The sequence below is a fragment of the Centruroides sculpturatus genome, unplaced genomic scaffold, assembly GCF_000671375.1.
Source record: "Centruroides sculpturatus isolate CEXI.00-Female unplaced genomic scaffold, Cexi_2.0 scaffold306, whole genome shotgun sequence".
Lineage (NCBI taxonomy): Eukaryota > Metazoa > Arthropoda > Arachnida > Scorpiones > Buthidae > Centruroides > Centruroides sculpturatus.
Window position 1 is genome coordinate 711,728 of NW_019384504.1, and position 17,584 is coordinate 729,311.

General features: G+C 32.2%; 2 protein-coding genes and 2 long non-coding RNA genes across 6 annotated transcripts; 2 read left to right on the forward strand and 2 right to left on the reverse strand.

Annotated features, from left to right (window-relative positions):
- Nucleotides 1-724: 724 nt before the first annotated feature.
- On the forward strand, nt 725-6,636 carry LOC111622174 (CDGSH iron-sulfur domain-containing protein 3, mitochondrial-like). 3 transcript variants are annotated; one of them, XM_023364519.1, is made up of 5 exons: nt 725-800; nt 4,737-4,851; nt 4,926-5,057; nt 5,153-5,297; nt 6,364-6,636. In XM_023364519.1, exons 2-5 carry the CDS (start codon nt 4,768-4,770, stop codon nt 6,405-6,407), a joined length of 405 nt encoding a protein of 134 aa, XP_023220287.1. In that variant the 5' UTR covers nt 725-800; nt 4,737-4,767; the 3' UTR covers nt 6,408-6,636. The 3 variants fall into 3 exon arrangements, with proteins under 3 accessions (XP_023220287.1, XP_023220289.1, XP_023220288.1); XM_023364521.1 differs by lacking the exon at nt 725-800 and adding an exon at nt 857-969; XM_023364520.1 differs by lacking the exon at nt 725-800 and adding an exon at nt 2,449-2,593.
- LOC111622175 lies at nt 5,313-6,616 on the reverse strand. Its single transcript, XR_002756213.1, has 3 exons — nt 6,502-6,616; nt 6,345-6,401; nt 5,313-6,251 (listed from the first exon to the last, which is right to left on the reverse strand). It is a non-coding gene; the product is annotated as an uncharacterized LOC111622175 (long non-coding RNA).
- A 3,811-nt stretch (nt 6,637-10,447) lies between the features above and the next one.
- Nucleotides 10,448-13,930, forward strand: LOC111622158 (CDGSH iron-sulfur domain-containing protein 3, mitochondrial-like). Its single transcript, XM_023364494.1, has 5 exons — nt 10,448-10,587; nt 12,031-12,145; nt 12,220-12,351; nt 12,447-12,591; nt 13,658-13,930. The coding sequence occupies exons 2-5, from the start codon at nt 12,062-12,064 to the stop codon at nt 13,699-13,701; spliced, it is 405 nt and encodes a 134-aa protein (XP_023220262.1). The 5' UTR covers nt 10,448-10,587; nt 12,031-12,061; the 3' UTR covers nt 13,702-13,930.
- LOC111622159 lies at nt 12,607-13,910 on the reverse strand. Its single transcript, XR_002756206.1, has 3 exons — nt 13,796-13,910; nt 13,639-13,695; nt 12,607-13,545 (listed from the first exon to the last, which is right to left on the reverse strand). It is a non-coding gene; the product is annotated as an uncharacterized LOC111622159 (long non-coding RNA).
- Nucleotides 13,931-17,584: the final 3,654 nt, after the last annotated feature.

Here is a 17,584-nt window from a genome sequence, read left to right on the forward strand (position 1 = left end):
CGGCGGTCGCCGAGCTCCGACCGAATTATACGACCGTCTTATGTCCTGACGTAACAATACAATTATTAAACAAAAAACAACTGATATCTAAATAAAAACATCCGAGATGTAAAAATTTATGACAATTTAGACGACAATCAAAATTTTTCTTAGGAGTTTTCCATTGGTAAAGATAAACTTGCGCTTGGACAAGATTTTACCTGTATTGTTTTCTACATTTCGCTTCCAAGCGCCAAGTTTAAGTGTTAAGTGAATTAAACTGTATATATTTAATAGAGTCGAAGGAAAACTTTTTGTTAAAAAATATCGGATCCCGCTTCCTTTTTGCATTGTTGGCCTGCCTAATCCGTAATGGTCTTGCTAAAATGGCCCACTAGGTGGAAAGAGTAAAACAAAAGACCATAGATATCGGACATCACAAATCTTTTCGTACAGGTTGCAGCTGCAATATGATTATTAATTGAGATCAGGTAATACTGTAATTCGGAACAAAAGGAATAAAGAATTTAAAACATGTCTACATATTTTCATTGGATAAACTTTAATGAACGATCCAAATTCACATACGAAATCAAATTTAAAACAATTATATTAAAGTATTTAATTGTAAAACGAATTTTAATTTTGCATTTGACCGACGGATTTAATTATTACTGAATTTTTGTAACATTTTACGACAAACTAATAAGAAATAATTTTTAATAGTCGCCATTGTAATTCTTATAAGCAGCTTTGTCGCCATCTGTTGGCCATTTCCGAATATTATAAATTCGAGGTCAGAGTCACGGTCTTTGGAAAAGGTAGTGTTATTTTACGTTAGTCATTATGTCTAGAACGTTAATTAATATTAAATAATTTCCGCATCAAAAGTCATTGAACTAATAATTTATAATGAAATTCTAACTGTGATAAAACAAATCTTTTACGCAAATTCAAGATAAAATGTTAAGTTACTTCCATTACTTCAATGTTAGTTCCATTGAGACTATTCTCCGTTAATTATGTTATTTCTGTATTAATGCTATGCTTATATATCGTTTAAACCATCAAAAATAACAAATTTGTCTTCTATGGTACTTAACCGTTGTACCGTCGCCATATTTCCATCGATAGCGGTTGCGTCTCGAGCTCTTTCGCTTCAAGGTCGTGTGTATAAATAAATGTATTTTTCCCAATTATTGACAGATTTTAATCGAAATACAATTGTCTTTTTCCATCTATTTGAAACCAGGGTCGAATTCTTTTTCCTTTTTTCTCAGTTTTAAGAATTAATCCGTAATGTTCACTTAAATATAAATTAATACTTAATGGATGGACTACTTAATATGCATTGTATTTACTATATAAACCAGCGGTCGCCGACGTTTGTGTCATGAAGGATCGCTAAACTCACAATTTTGAATCCCGCGGACCACTATCATGAGTTTATTTATTATTATTATTTTTCAACGATACAAGCATCTATAGAATAATGATCATAAAAGTTCCATTTTACTTTATTTCACTTTATTAATATGAAAATCTCTTGTTTCATTGTAACAAATTAGTAGAGAGGTTGCGGCCGAAGTTTTCATCTCTAAAATGTGTACGTAGAGCGCCGCTCGACGTTCACGTTCACGTTTTAGAGATGTAAACTTCGGCCGCAATCTCACTATTATTTAATGATAACATACATACATAAACGAAATGATTGTCTCTTTAATCCGATATTAAGTTCAGTAGACTATCATTACAGCTTTCAGGTTAGACACTTTTATTGTTTCCATATGTACAGTACATTTCGGACTTATATAAATGTTAAGTCCCTCTTCAGTGCAATACATGCATAAAGAGACATACATAGATCACAATAACAGCTACCAAAAGTGATATTTAGAAGAACAATCATTTCGTGTTTAGGGTTTTATTTTATTCGAATATAAAACTAATGAGTGAGAAAATGCAACCAAGCATTGTGCATTTCTTTCGTAATACTTTACGTAATCATGAGTTAATGTCCAAATTTTTTCACTGACCACCGAAATTTTCGGGCCATCAGTGGTCCATGGACCACCGTTTGACGATCGCTGATATAGGCAATACATACATACAGTAAGCGTCAAAATTCTCCCAAAGTTCGTACTTACTATAGAAAAATAGCAAAAGCCATTCGATATACGAAAGTAAAATGAAAAGGAAATCAGCTGTAAGATTATTTCAATATTTACATAATAGCAAAAAATTTAAATAATTTTTATATTTTAAAAATATCTATAGTGTATAAATTCTGCTTGTTGCATTGGGGGATTTTGATGCATAAATTAATTTGTTATAATCTCAACATTAAACAATGTAATTTCGTGCATATTAAGGCAATATTAATGTATAAATATGCAAATGAGCTGCCGCTTGTTATGCGTCATCATGCAGAAGCTTTCCAGTGAGAAGAAACTTCTTATTGTTAACCTGCTGAAGAAGTTTTTCTGTTGAGAATTGTTGAGAAAACAGCATTAGAAGTTGGTGTTGGGTGTATCCAGAATAAAAACTAGTGAGCTACCATATTACGAAAATCTAAAAGCTGGCAGGAAAAAACGTTCAACGCTAAAACAGAAAGGTATGCGTACGTTTGATAACGAGGGGACATTGCGATACATCATCACAAGTAAAGAGGGAATTGAAACATGGCTTAGGAATAGAAGTGAGTACTGCAACTATCCGCAGATGCCTAAAACGTAACAATTTGAAAGCAAGAGCCCAAAAAGCCTAAACTTACCAGATTGCGTAAACAGAAACGTCTTAATTTTGCCTAACGCTATGTATACATTGGACCTTAGAAAATTGGAAGATCCAAGATTGATGGTCAGATGAATCGAAAATTAATAGAGTTGGTTCAGATGGGCGAAAATGGGTAGGGACTACATCGATAAAGTCTATAACTGAGCGAGAACTACAAACAACATTGAAATTTGGTGGTGGTAGTCTTACGGTCTGAGGCCGCATTACCTATGTTGGCCTGGAATGCTTTATTCTATACCTAATAGAATTAATAGCGTTATTTACACTGAGATACTTGACAATTATTTATTAAAAACCTGTTGATTATTACCACATAGGAGCTCTCATTTATCATCAAGATAATAATGTAAAACAGACTATATCCTGGAGGGAATGTCGTAGCTTTGAGATCAATATAGCCTGCTTGAGTGGCCGTCTCAATCGCCTGATCTCAACCGATTGAACACATATGGTCCCTTCTTAAATGTCACTTGTCTGACTATGCAGTTGTGTCTGAAAGCACCCACCAATTATGGGAACGTGTACATGAGTGGAACAAAATAAACATCGCACGATTGCAGGAATATTATTAATTCTCTGCCTGATCGCATTAGGAAGGTTTTAAAGGCAAAGGAGACTGACTATACTTATTAACGAAGTGTACTTTTTCCACATATATATCGATTTTTGTCTGCATCAAAATCCTCCAAATACATACGTTCTTTGTATGTTAATATTATTAAAATAAATACGTTGTTCAGATAATTATAACTACATATAAGTATGCAAGTAAATATAAAGTTTTTCGTACTAAATGTGCCTGCAACATTTTCCAGTTCTTTAGAATAGTCTCCTGCGCTCTTTGGGAAGATTTTGACGCTTACTGTATCTATACTAGCTGCGTGTACCCGGCGTTGCTTGGGCTTTTTAGAGGGGGATTAGTGAGGTTCGATTGGAGGTGTGGTAGGTCAATAAAGGACAATTGTTTTTAAGTATTTATAATAATGAAACTGCGAAACATAAAAATTGCTCGGGCTTGTTGAGGGAGTGGGCTTTAGGGATGTTTGATAGTGGGGCACCACAGTAATTTTTCTAGGGTTTCGAAAAATATTCTTGCCAAATTTGATGAGGATACTCTGAACGGTATAAAACCTTTTGTCTAACAAGCGTACAGTTCGTACAGTACATATTTTGACATATATATATATATATATATATATATACATNTGATAGTGCTTCCTTATATCACAAATGGAAATTTTTGTGAATATGGGATTATGAATTATCATCATAATAAAAACAAAACTAATATAATTTATATTACATTTTAACTTTTATATATGATGCTGTTTGATGTCCTGATGTTGATTAATTAAGTGATAAAATTCATTCTGTATTTTTCTGATAATTTTGTTTTTTGACTATGGTCAAAATTTAAAAAGAAATATTTCATTAAATAAATGAATACACTTTCACCTTATTCTACCAAATCACTTACATTAATGTTAAAAAAAATTATAAAAAGGTCAAGTATCCTATCCAACACTACCTTGTGAAATTTGTCAAGCACATTGTGGAAGGAAGTTACAGATTGACACTATCATAATGTATAAAGTGCATTTCTGCATTGTGTATAAATAACATGCATAAAAAAACTAAATTGTCTTTGTTTACTTTTTCTAATAATAATTATCTAAAGATTTGTAATCAAAACACTTTATACTGTGAATATCAAAAGCCTTTTATATTTTCTTGACAGCAAATAAAACTCTAATAAAAGCACAAATCTATTCTTTTTAAGTATAATATCCACAAAAATATTTCTTTCTCAATATTACACTTAAAAAGAATTAAAAATATATATTGTGTATTGTCACCTGGATTGTCACCTGACCAGCAGTCATCAAAACTACTTAAGTGTCAACAAAAGAGTTTAAAACATAAACAAAATTAATTTTAAGATATACTGTATATATTTTCAGTGTAAAATATTTGGAATCGGTTCATCAGAACATGCTGAGAGTTTTGACTAAACACTTTTCTACCGAAAGTTGTAAAATTCCTTTATCCAGAATCGTAATAAATAGTTTACAAAAGGTAAGAATTTCGTATTTATTCTAACCTCCATTTCTACATATTTGCTTAGTGTTTTAAAACGTTTGAATTTGCAGTTATCGACTGGACCTAGTACAGAAAATGTAGTAGTGAAGAAGGGGGTAATTGCTAAAAAAATTCCGAAGCGCGTATTTTTGAAAGAAGATAAAGAATATGCTTGGTGCTCTTGCGGCTTCAGTAGAAAACAGGCCAGTTTTCTTTTGCTTTGAAATTTTTACATAATAATTATTATTTTAATATTTGATAATTAATTTTTGGCAATATTTTAAATATCGTTTATTAGCCTTTTTGTGACGGCTCTCATAAAACGAGTCCCACCGAATTAAAACCTATATTATTCAAGCCGGAGAAAAGTGGAAATTATTTTTTGTGTAGATGCAAGCAGACTAACAATAGACCCTACTGTGATCTCACTCACATCAAGACCTGTAAGTTTTTCCTTTTCTCCCCCTCCATCTATATTAGGTTTCGATTGTTCAAAAACAGTTTTAAAAATTAAAACGTAAGGAGTTTAAACCAACCTTGAGAGATAAATTTTTTACCTCTTTCGGTTGGAATGGCCACGTGTTCTATTCTTTTGCGTAGATGGTCTTACTGCCAATTGAACAGAGGAAGTTAACAAACAACAGAGCAAATGGATACTTAGCATCCATACATATTCCATATATAGGCTACATGCCATTTTCTTTTACTCTTTCCTGTGAGTACGAAGGTCTTTTTTCCCGTACCCATTGTGGATTCGGCCATGTCCGGAACGATTGGTTTGATGGGGTATGACTATGGGTGATCTTTCAAGGAGTGAAGGCAGATAGTTTAGCATAAAAAGTCCTGGAAGAAGTTTCTGTGGAAAATAGCTTCTATTTAGGTGTTAGACACTGGAGAAAACCCGGAACTTCTTGTGGCTAGCCCATTGGTCAGGCTCGAATCCGCGATCAACTACCAATGATCAGTGGTTTTATCCACTTCGGCACTGTATCCGAGACAGACCTCCTGAAGTCAGGGATCGAATCGGTCAACCGGCCGTCTAATATTTTGTTAAAATAAATCAGTGGTATTCAAACTGTTCTGCAGAACCTTAAAGTTCTGCAAGTAAACTTTAAGGACTTCGAAGAAGAAAAATATCCAAGGAATTCTTATTTTTATAATTTCTACTAAAATAATAAAAAATTAAAAATTTATAAACTGCATCTTACGTAACTGTGAGAAGCTTCATTATTTAGAAAATAAAAACAACAGCATTGAAATCTTTTTAAAACTATTCCTTTTAACTTTATTACTTAGAGAATTCCATAAAAATACTTCGATATGAGAGTTCCATAGCTGTTGAAGTTTGAAGACTAGTGATATAAATAAATAAATGATAGCTAATCTCCGTGTATTTCCTGTGGTTTGTTTTGATTTACAAATAAATAAATTCTATTGAAACATCACTAAATAAACGAACAGTATTCGCTGTTTACTTTATAGAAACTAACCTGTTAATTTTTTTTTCAGTTATTCCTGCGGCCTTAAGAGATGCATTGAAGATAAAACTATAATTTTGGTAATTATAATAGTAAATTATCTTTTGCAAGTTTGATCGAATACTTTCGGTAACCATCGTACCGAATCATACTAAGATTTGTTTAGTACCTGATAGCAGATGATTTTTTTTCAAGAAAATGCCAACATTTTTCAGCAAGCAGCTATTTTAGAGATATTAAACTGTTTAAAACAATTTATTTCCGTATTGTTAACCTCAATAAAGTTTTAGTTAACAATTACAGATTTTGAATCATTTTTCTTTTGTTTAATTTTTAAGAGTTCCCTCTTGCAGGCCCTCTTGTCTGCAAGCCTTCTTACACATGGAGGCGAAAGGGCGTTTTTTTTTTTTTATATCTGTCATGATTTATTTTTTATGTTGATATGACAAAATAAAATGTGAAATAATATCAATCGTTTATATTAATATATAAGTTTATTACTAACTTTTCTAGTTTGTGTCATACAAATTTTACTATATCGGTTCATACACACCAAAATTTATGAAAAAGTTATGCATACATTGGATAATACAAAACCATAAATTAATAAAGTTTTAAATTATAGACTATTTTGTTGTTGTTAAAGTAAAAATGTGAAATGACATAACATTTTATTTAAAAATGATTTATTGAAATAAAAGTAGCTAAAAATATATATATGCTTAAGTTTATCAATTGATTTAAGAGAAGTAAAAACAGTTTTAAGATAAAGGATGTCTATTTCGTGTATTTATGAATGAGAAAAATCTTCCATTCGATTATTCTCCTTAAAAAAAACTATCCTAATATCGGTATTACGAGAATGGATTTCGAAATAAAAAACGCTTTAAACTTATTACAACGTTTAGTTGGTTTTCGTACGGCAACGCGACACATGGGCGATCTGCCGAGGGGTATGCCGTCTTTTATGGGAAACGTTCCTACTTATGTGGTTACTAACATGAAAACCGGGAAATTTCCACGTGAACCCAAGAGTGTTCGCTTTGCTGGACGACAAATGGAAGACTTATTCTAAGCATTTTGATGATGTATGTTTTCAATTATTTATTTGCAAATGCCAATTTTTAAAACCCTGCGCAGGCATAATTCTTGCAAAATTTGTATTTAACAAGCAGATATGGCCGGCGAGAAGCACAGTAATAAGGACAATATGATTAAAACTATTAAAAGTTTGGTTATTTCAGCAGACCTTCCAAATCCAGAATAGAATCCTATACTCTGAAATCGCTAAAAATATAATTCCTAGACTGTGTAACGCCTTTATTATTACGCAATGCTTACTTATGTAATAATGCATTAAATTTAAATTATTACAAAGTATCAAAGGAATGAAATTAGTTCATTTAGGTATTCTATAATATGAAAAATTTGGTTCATGTCAAAGGTTTAGAAATGTACAAAGAACATACAGATCTTCTATTACATATATATATATATACGTTACGGTCAATGGCGTGGAACGTAAAATGTGAAGGTCCGTTCACGCAAGTGAATGGCCAAAGTAACACGACAATCCAGTCTGACCAAACTATAGACGAAATGTTCGCATCATCGTTCAAAAACATTAAACATATACGTCTTTCACCAGATACCATGTTCTTTTCAGCGAGTAAGTTTTGTCTACAATGACAGTGCATTGACATAAATGGTTGTCAATCGTCAGTCACTGAACTTGTATGGGGTCTGGGTGCTACAACGGATCTTTTTGCTTATTTTTCAAACAAATGAAATACAGTATGTATAATTTGTTTTTATAGATTGCTTTTTATTAAACTAATGAAAATAACATTAATTTGATAGGAGTTGGAACCACTATGAACCATTAATTTTTCTCCAGACACTGAGGAAAATCCCTAGCTCCTTCTTCTTATTGGCCCTGTTGGTCGTTGAATATAAATATTGCGAATTGTTTTTTGTGGTTTTTTTTATGTGAATATGTCTTTAAATTTGCTTCTGTAGCGGGAGGCAATTCAGAAAACTGATGATAACTAAATCGGGGGATACAGTTTGGCATTGCAGCTATCATCTACATCCAAAATTTAATTACACCACTTGATAGTTAAAGGATTAATTAATCATAGGTGTTAAATGTTCTAGAAAAAAGTGGGGTGTGGCTATGTCGGGGACACGGTCGTGTGTTTTACGTGAATACGTGTACGTTAATTATTGTACAATATAACAAATAAAATATCTAATTATTCTTAATATAATGTTTTACTATATCGCCAGAAATTGTTTTTCGTCCCCCAATATAAATTGTTACAAATCGTCTCCTCAACATGGAAAAACGCCCACATGGGGGCGATATTGCCCTAGACCATCACTGACGCGCAATTGACTGATTGCCTCTGGATGTCGGCTTCTTACAGAAACACAGCTTCCCTATCATCAAATGTCACGGCACGCCCCTGCTTTACTACAAGATTTTACAAAATTTCTTGAGTGGTTTTCTAGTTCATTTTTTCCAATGTTTTTATATCAGTGATTAATTTAAAATAAGAAAATATTGGGTATATTTTAAATGTCTCATCTATCAATCACAGGATTGAAAAAAGTAACATCTAAATGCCTCTACGGGGTTTTGTAAAGCTTCATCTGCTAATTCGGAAAATAATCTTTCTTTTTCGATTTATTTTTTCAGGGAAGTCTTCTGAAATATTTAAGTCTCGTGCTATTTATTTTTGCATCATCTAAAAATGTGTTAAATTTTGATCTTAAATTTTGGATTTCATTTTAAATTTTATTTACTAAATTAAAAGCAGAGTCTAGAATAGTTGTTTTTATTTGAAATAGTTTGTTAATACATTTAGAGAAGTCTACGGTTTTTACTGGCTTATCGAACAAACAATACGAATTGACCCTAGACATCTAAGATGTGCAATTAACTGATTGCCCCTGGATGTCGGTTTCTTACACACAGCTTCCCTATCATCAAATGTCACGGCACGTCACTATCAAAAGTAGAATAAGAATGAAGGTTTATTGATGGCCTACTACATTTTTCTTTTGTTTATATAAGCCTAAAACATCAGTAACAAGTCTTTCTTTTAGACTCCATGTCATCACTAATCACTGTCACTGTCAATATCTAATAATACTGTCTGAACTCTTGCTATCCTATATTTACCTATCTTATTTGTCAACCACTAACTCATCATCTAATTATCATTAATTATTAATAATTATCTTAGCTAAGTTATCATGTGCCTGTAAATATATTGAATATGTTGTCTAAATAGTTGGAATTTCCTCTTTTTTCTCTTTCAGCCTATATTTGAAATACAAGAACTAAATCTACTGACTTTTAATCCCCCTCTCTAACCTGTTCCTAACTTTTTTTTGGCTCAACTTTAATCTCTCTCTATCATTAATAAGCACAATATAAATTGTGAATAACATATCATAGCTCTTTTCTCCCCGCAAACTACAATAATTTACCCAATACAGTATTAATTAATAAATAAAAAAAGATATGGGATTAACCTTGATGAACTCCAAAGCCATCTAAATCTCTTTTTTTGTAACACTTTAAATGTATCTTGTCTTAACATATAGTTTAACATTTCTATACATTTCCATAATTAAATGTATATACAGTAGAGCGTCGATTTTCCGAAAGTCAATCATCCGAAACGTCAATCATCCGAAAGAATTCCAGTGGCAAACTTAAATTTTCGCCAGTGCTGTGTCGCTTCAATCTTTGGCTATGTCTTGGGCTACTCAAATATTTTCCGTTTTTGATACTAAATTAACATCTGAAGTATAATTATTTATTATTTTTATATTTTTCAATATATTTATTTTGTTTGTACAAAATAAAAAAATAATTTTTAACGATACAATAGTCTTCGTTAGGCTTAACATCGACGAAAATTCAACGCGAAGCGACACGCAACGGANAATTAATTTGTTATAATCTCAACATTAAACAATGTAATTTCGTGCATATTAAGGCAATATTAATGTATAAATATGCAAATGAGCTGCCGCTTGTTATGCGTCATCATGCAGAAGCTTTCCAGTGAGAAGAAACTTCTTATTGTTAACCTGCTGAAGAAGTTTTTCTGTTGAGAATTGTTGAGAAAACAGCATTAGAAGTTGGTGTTGGGTGTATCCAGAATAAAAACTAGTGAGCTACCATATTACGAAAATCTAAAAGCTGGCAGGAAAAAACGTTCAACGCTAAAACAGAAAGGTATGCGTACGTTTGATAACGAAGGGACATTGCGATACATCATCACAAGTAAAGAGGGAATTGAAACATGGCTTAGGAATAGAAGTGAGTACTGCAACTATCCGCAGATGCCTAAAACGTAACAATTTGAAAGCAAGAGCCCAAAAAGCCTAAACTTACCAGATTGCGTAAACAGAAACGTCTTAATTTTGCCTAACGCTATGTATACATTGGACCTTAGAAAATTGGAAGATCCAAGATTGATGGTCAGATGAATCGAAAATTAATAGAGTTGGTTCAGATGGGCGAAAATGGGTAGGGACTACATCGATAAAGTCTATAACTGAGCGAGAACTACAAACAACATTGAAATTTGGTGGTGGTAGTCTTACGGTCTGAGGCCGCATTACCTATGTTGGCCTGGAATGCTTTATTCTATACCTAATAGAATTAATAGCGTTATTTACACTGAGATACTTGACAATTATTTATTAAAAACCTGTTGATTATTACCACATAGGAGCTCTCATTTATCATCAAGATAATAATGTAAAACAGACTATATCCTGGAGGGAATGTCGTAGCTTTGAGATCAATATAGCCTGCTTGAGTGGCCGTCTCAATCGCCTGATCTCAACCGATTGAAGACATATGGTCCCTTCTTAAATGTCACTTGTCTGACTATGCAGTTGTGTCTGAAAGCACCCACCAATTATGGGAACGTGTACATGAGTGGAACAAAATAAACATCGCACGATTGCAGGAATATTATTAATTCTCTGCCTGATCGCATTAGGAAGGTTTTAAAGGCAAAGGAGACTGACTATACTTATTAACGAAGTGTACTTTTTCCACATATATATCGATTTTTGTCTGCATCAAAATCCTCCAAATACATACGTTCTTTGTATGTTAATATTATTAAAATAAATACGTTGTTCAGATAATTATAACTACATATAAGTATGCAAGTAAATATAAAGTTTTTCGTACTAAATGTGCCTGCAGCATTTTCCAGTTCTTTAGAATAGTCTCCTGCGCTCTTTGGGAAGATTTTGACGCTTACTGTATCTATACTAGCTGCGTGTACCCGGCGTTGCTTGGGCTTTTTAGAGGGGGATTAGTGAGGTTCGATTGGAGGTGTGGTAGGTCAATAAAGGACAATTGTTTTTAAGTATTTATAATAATGAAACTGCGAAACATAAAAATTGCTCGGGCTTGTTGAGGGAGTGGGCTTTAGGGATGTTTGATAGTGGGGCACCACAGTAATTTTTCTAGGGTTTCGAAAAATATTCTTGCCAAATTTGATGAGGATACTCTGAACGGTATAAAACCTTTTGTCTAACAAGCGTACAGTTCGTACAGTACATATTTTGACATATATATATATATATATAGATGTATTTTGATTTATATTTATATCTATATTTAGATTTATAAAAGATATACTGTATATATTTTCAGTGTAAAATATTTGGAATCGGTTCATCAGAACATGCTGAGAGTTTTGACTAAACACTTTTCTACCGAAAGTTGTAAAATTCCTTTATCCAGAATCGTAATAAATAGTTTACAAAAGGTAAGAATTTCGTATTTATTCTAACCTCCATTTCTACATATTTGCTTAGTGTTTTAAAACGTTTGAATTTGCAGTTATCGACTGGACCTAGTACAGAAAATGTAGTAGTGAAGAAGGGGGTAATTGCTAAAAAAATTCCGAAGCGCGTATTTTTGAAAGAAGATAAAGAATATGCTTGGTGCTCTTGCGGCTTCAGTAGAAAACAGGCCAGTTTTCTTTTGCTTTGAAATTTTTACATAATAATTATTATTTTAATATTTGATAATTAATTTTTGGCAATATTTTAAATATCGTTTATTAGCCTTTTTGTGACGGCTCTCATAAAACGAGTCCCACCGAATTAAAACCTATATTATTCAAGCCGGAGAAAAGTGGAAATTATTTTTTGTGTAGATGCAAGCAGACTAACAATAGACCCTACTGTGATCTCACTCACATCAAGACCTGTAAGTTTTTCCTTTTCTCCCCCTCCATCTATATTAGGTTTCGATTGTTCAAAAACAGTTTTAAAAATTAAAACGTAAGGAGTTTAAACCAACCTTGAGAGATAAATTTTTTACCTCTTTCGGTTGGAATGGCCACGTGTTCTATTCTTTTGCGTAGATGGTCTTACTGCCAATTGAACAGAGGAAGTTAACAAACAACAGAGCAAATGGATACTTAGCATCCATACATATTCCATATATAGGCTACATGCCATTTTCTTTTACTCTTTCCTGTGAGTACGAAGGTCTTTTTTCCCGTACCCATTGTGGATTCGGCCATGTCCGGAACGATTGGTTTGATGGGGTATGACTATGGGTGATCTTTCAAGGAGTGAAGGCAGATAGTTTAGCATAAAAAGTCCTGGAAGAAGTTTCTGTGGAAAATAGCTTCTATTTAGGTGTTAGACACTGGAGAAAACCCGGAACTTCTTGTGGCTAGCCCATTGGTCAGGCTCGAATCCGCGATCAACTACCAATGATCAGTGGTTTTATCCACTTCGGCACTGTATCCGAGACAGACCTCCTGAAGTCAGGGATCGAATCGGTCAACCGGCCGTCTAATATTTTGTTAAAATAAATCAGTGGTATTCAAACTGTTCTGCAGAACCTTAAAGTTCTGCAAGTAAACTTTAAGGACTTCGAAGAAGAAAAATATCCAAGGAATTCTTATTTTTATAATTTCTACTAAAATAATAAAAAATTAAAAATTTATAAACTGCATCTTACGTAACTGTGAGAAGCTTCATTATTTAGAAAATAAAAACAACAGCATTGAAATCTTTTTAAAACTATTCCTTTTAACTTTATTACTTAGAGAATTCCATAAAAATACTTCGATATGAGAGTTCCATAGCTGTTGAAGTTTGAAGACTAGTGATATAAATAAATAAATGATAGCTAATCTCCGTGTATTTCCTGTGGTTTGTTTTGATTTACAAATAAATAAATTCTATTGAAACATCACTAAATAAACGAACAGTATTCGCTGTTTACTTTATAGAAACTAACCTGTTAATTTTTTTTTCAGTTATTCCTGCGGCCTTAAGAGATGCATTGAAGATAAAACTATAATTTTGGTAATTATAATAGTAAATTATCTTTTGCAAGTTTGATCGAATACTTTCGGTAACCATCGTACCGAATCATACTAAGATTTGTTTAGTACCTGATAGCAGATGATTTTTTTTCAAGAAAATGCCAACATTTTTCAGCAAGCAGCTATTTTAGAGATATTAAACTGTTTAAAACAATTTATTTCCGTATTGTTAACCTCAATAAAGTTTTAGTTAACAATTACAGATTTTGAATCATTTTTCTTTTGTTTAATTTTTAAGAGTTCCCTCTTGCAGGCCCTCTTGTCTGCAAGCCTTCTTACACATGGAGGCGAAAGGGCGTTTTTTTTTTATATCTGTCATGATTTATTTTTTATGTTGATATGACAAAATAAAATGTGAAATAATATCAATCGTTTATATTAATATATAAGTTTATTACTAACTTTTCTAGTTTGTGTCATACAAATTTTACTATATCGGTTCATACACACCAAAATTTATGAAAAAGTTATGCATACATTGGATAATACAAAACCATAAATTAATAAAGTTTTAAATTATAGACTATTTTGTTGTTGTTAAAGTAAAAATGTGAAATGACATAACATTTTATTTAAAAATGATTTATTGAAATAAAAGTAGCTAAAAATATATATATGCTTAAGTTTATCAATTGATTTAAGAGAAGTAAAAACAGTTTTAAGATAAAGGATGTCTATTTCGTGTATTTATGAATGAGAAAAATCTTCCATTCGATTATTCTCCTTAAAAAAAACTATCCTAATATCGGTATTACGAGAATGGATTTCGAAATAAAAAACGCTTTAAACTTATTACAACGTTTAGTTGGTTTTCGTACGGCAACGCGACACATGGGCGATCTGCCGAGGGGTATGCCGTCTTTTATGGGAAACGTTCCTACTTATGTGGTTACTAACATGAAAACCGGGAAATTTCCACGTGAACCCAAGAGTGTTCGCTTTGCTGGACGACAAATGGAAGACTTATTCTAAGCATTTTGATGATGTATGTTTTCAATTATTTATTTGCAAATGCCAATTTTTAAAACCCTGCGCAGGCATAATTCTTGCAAAATTTGTATTTAACAAGCAGATATGGCCGGCGAGAAGCACAGTAATAAGGACAATATGATTAAAACTATTAAAAGTTTGGTTATTTCAGCAGACCTTCCAAATCCAGAATAGAATCCTATACTCTGAAATCGCTAAAAATATAATTCCTAGACTGTGTAACGCCTTTATTATTACGCAATGCTTACTTATGTAATAATGCATTAAATTTAAATTATTACAAAGTATCAAAGGAATGAAATTAGTTCATTTAGGTATTCTATAATATGAAAAATTTGGTTCATGTCAAAGGTTTAGAAATGTACAAAGAACATACAGATCTTCTATTACATATATATATATATACGTTACGGTCAATGGCGTGGAACGTAAAATGTGAAGGTCCGTTCACGCAAGTGAATGGCCAAAGTAACACGACAATCCAGTCTGACCAAACTATAGACGAAATGTTCGCATCATCGTTCAAAAACATTAAACATATACGTCTTTCACCAGATACCATGTTCTTTTCAGCGAGTAAGTTTTGTCTACAATGACAGTGCATTGACATAAATGGTTGTCAATCGTCAGTCACTGAACTTGTATGGGGTCTGGGTGCTACAACAGATCTTTTTGCTTATTTTTCAAACAAATGAAATACAGTATGTATAATTTGTTTTTATATATTGCTTTTTATTAAACTAATGAAAATAACATTAATTTGATAGGAGTTGGAACCACTATGAACCATTAATTTTTCTCCAGACACTGAGGAAAATCCCTAGCTCCTTCTTCTTATTGGCCCTGTTGGTCGTTGAATATAAATATTGCGAATTGTTTTTTGTGGTTTTTTTATTGACGTGAATATGTCTTTAAATTTGCTTCTGTAGCGGGAGGCAATTCAGAAAACTGATGATAACTAAATCGGGGGGATACAGTTTGGCATTGCAGCTATCATCTACATCCAAAATTTAATTACACCACTCGATAGTTAAAGGATTAAATTAATCATAGTTGTTAAATGTTCTAGAAAAAAGTGGGGTATGGCTATGTCCGGGACACGGTCGTGTGTTTTACGTGAATACGTGTACGATAATTATTGTACAATATAACAAATAAAATATCTAATTATTCTTAATATAATGTTTTACTATATCGCCCAGAAAATTGTTTTCCCCCAATATAAATTGTTACAAATCGCCTCCTCAACATGGAAAAACGCCCCCGTTGAGAAACACTGCCCTAGACCATCACTGACGCGCAATTGACTGATTGCCCCTGGATGTCGGCTTCTTACAGAAACACAGCTTCCCTATCATCAAATGTCACGGCACGCCCCTGCTTTACTACAAGATTTTACAAAATTTCTTGAGTGGTTTTCTAGTTCATTTTTTCCAATGTTTTTATATCAGTGATTAATTTAAAATAAGAAAATATTGGGTATATTTTAAATGTCTCATCTATCAATCACAGCATTGAAAAAAGTAACATCTAAATGCCTCTACGGGGTTTTGTAAAGCTTCATCTGCTAATTCGGAAAATAATCTTTCTTTTTCGATTTATTTTTTCAAGGAAGTCTTCTGAAATATTTAAGTCTTGTGCTATTTATTTTTGCATCATCTAAAAATGTGTTAAATTTTGATCTTAAATTTTGGATTTCATTTTAAATTTTATTTACTAAATTAAAAGCAGAGTCTAGAATAGTTGTTTTTATTTGAAATAGTTTGTTAATACATTTAGAGAAGTCTACGGTTTTTACTGGCTTATCGAACAAACAATACGAATTGACCCTAGACATCTAAGATGTGCAATTAACTGATTGCCCCTGGATGTCGGTTTCTTACACACAGCTTCCCTATCATCAAATGTCACGGCACGTCACTATCAAAAGTAGAATAAGAATGAAGGTTTATTGATGGCCTACTACATTTTTCTTTTGTTTATATAAGCCTAAAACATCAGTAACAAGTCTTTCTTTTAGACTCCATGTCATCACTAATCACTGTCACTGTCAATATCTAATAATACTGTCTGAACTCTTGCTATCCTATATTTACCTATCTTATTTGTCAACCACTAACTCATCATCTAATTATCATTAATTATTAATAATTATCTTAGCTAAGTTATCATGTGCCTGTAAATATATTGAATATGTTGTCTAAATAGTTGGAATTTCCTCTTTTTTCTCTTTCAGCCTATATTTGAAATACAAGAACTAAATCTACTGACTTTTAATCCCCCTCTCTAACCTGTTCCTAACTTTTTTTTGGCTCAACTTTAATCTCTCTCTATCATTAATAAGCACAATATAAATTGTGAATAACATATCATAGCTCTTTTCTCCCCGCAAACTACAATAATTTACCCAATACAGTATTAATTAATAAATAAAAAAAGATATGGGATTAACCTTGATGAACTCCAAAGCCATCTAAATCTCTTTTTTTGTAACACTTTAAATGTATCTTGTCTTAACATATAGTTTAACATTTCTATACATTTCCATAATTAAATGTATATACAGTAGAGCGTCGATTTTCCGAAAGTCAATCATCCGAAACGTCAATCATCCGAAAGAATTCCAGTGGCAAACTTAAATTTTCGCCAGTGCTGTGTCGCTTCAATCTTTGGCTATGTCTTGGGCTACTCAAATATTTTCCGTTTTTGATACTAAATTAACATCTGAAGTATAATTATTTATTATTTTTATATTTTTCAATATATTTATTTTGTTTGTACAAAATAAAAAAATAATTTTTAACGATACAATAGTCTTCGTTAGGCTTAACATCGACGAAAATTCAACGCGAAGCGACACGCAACGGA

Bases quoted from the DNA above. Each gene is read 5' to 3' on its own strand.
- LOC111622174 (XM_023364519.1), top strand. From the start codon at position 4,768: ATGCTGAGAGTTTTGACTAAACACTTTTCTACCGAAAGTTGTAAAATT. The intron at 4,852-4,925 runs GTAAGAATTTCG...TTGAATTTGCAG, and splicing joins TAATAAATAGTTTACAAAAG to TTATCGACTGGACCTAGTAC. The intron at 5,298-6,363 runs GTAAGTTTTTCC...TTTTTTTTTCAG, and splicing joins TCTCACTCACATCAAGACCT to TTATTCCTGCGGCCTTAAGA.
- LOC111622158 (XM_023364494.1), top strand. From the start codon at position 12,062: ATGCTGAGAGTTTTGACTAAACACTTTTCTACCGAAAGTTGTAAAATT. The intron at 12,352-12,446 runs GCCAGTTTTCTT...ATCGTTTATTAG, and splicing joins GCGGCTTCAGTAGAAAACAG to CCTTTTTGTGACGGCTCTCA. The intron at 12,592-13,657 runs GTAAGTTTTTCC...TTTTTTTTTCAG, and splicing joins TCTCACTCACATCAAGACCT to TTATTCCTGCGGCCTTAAGA.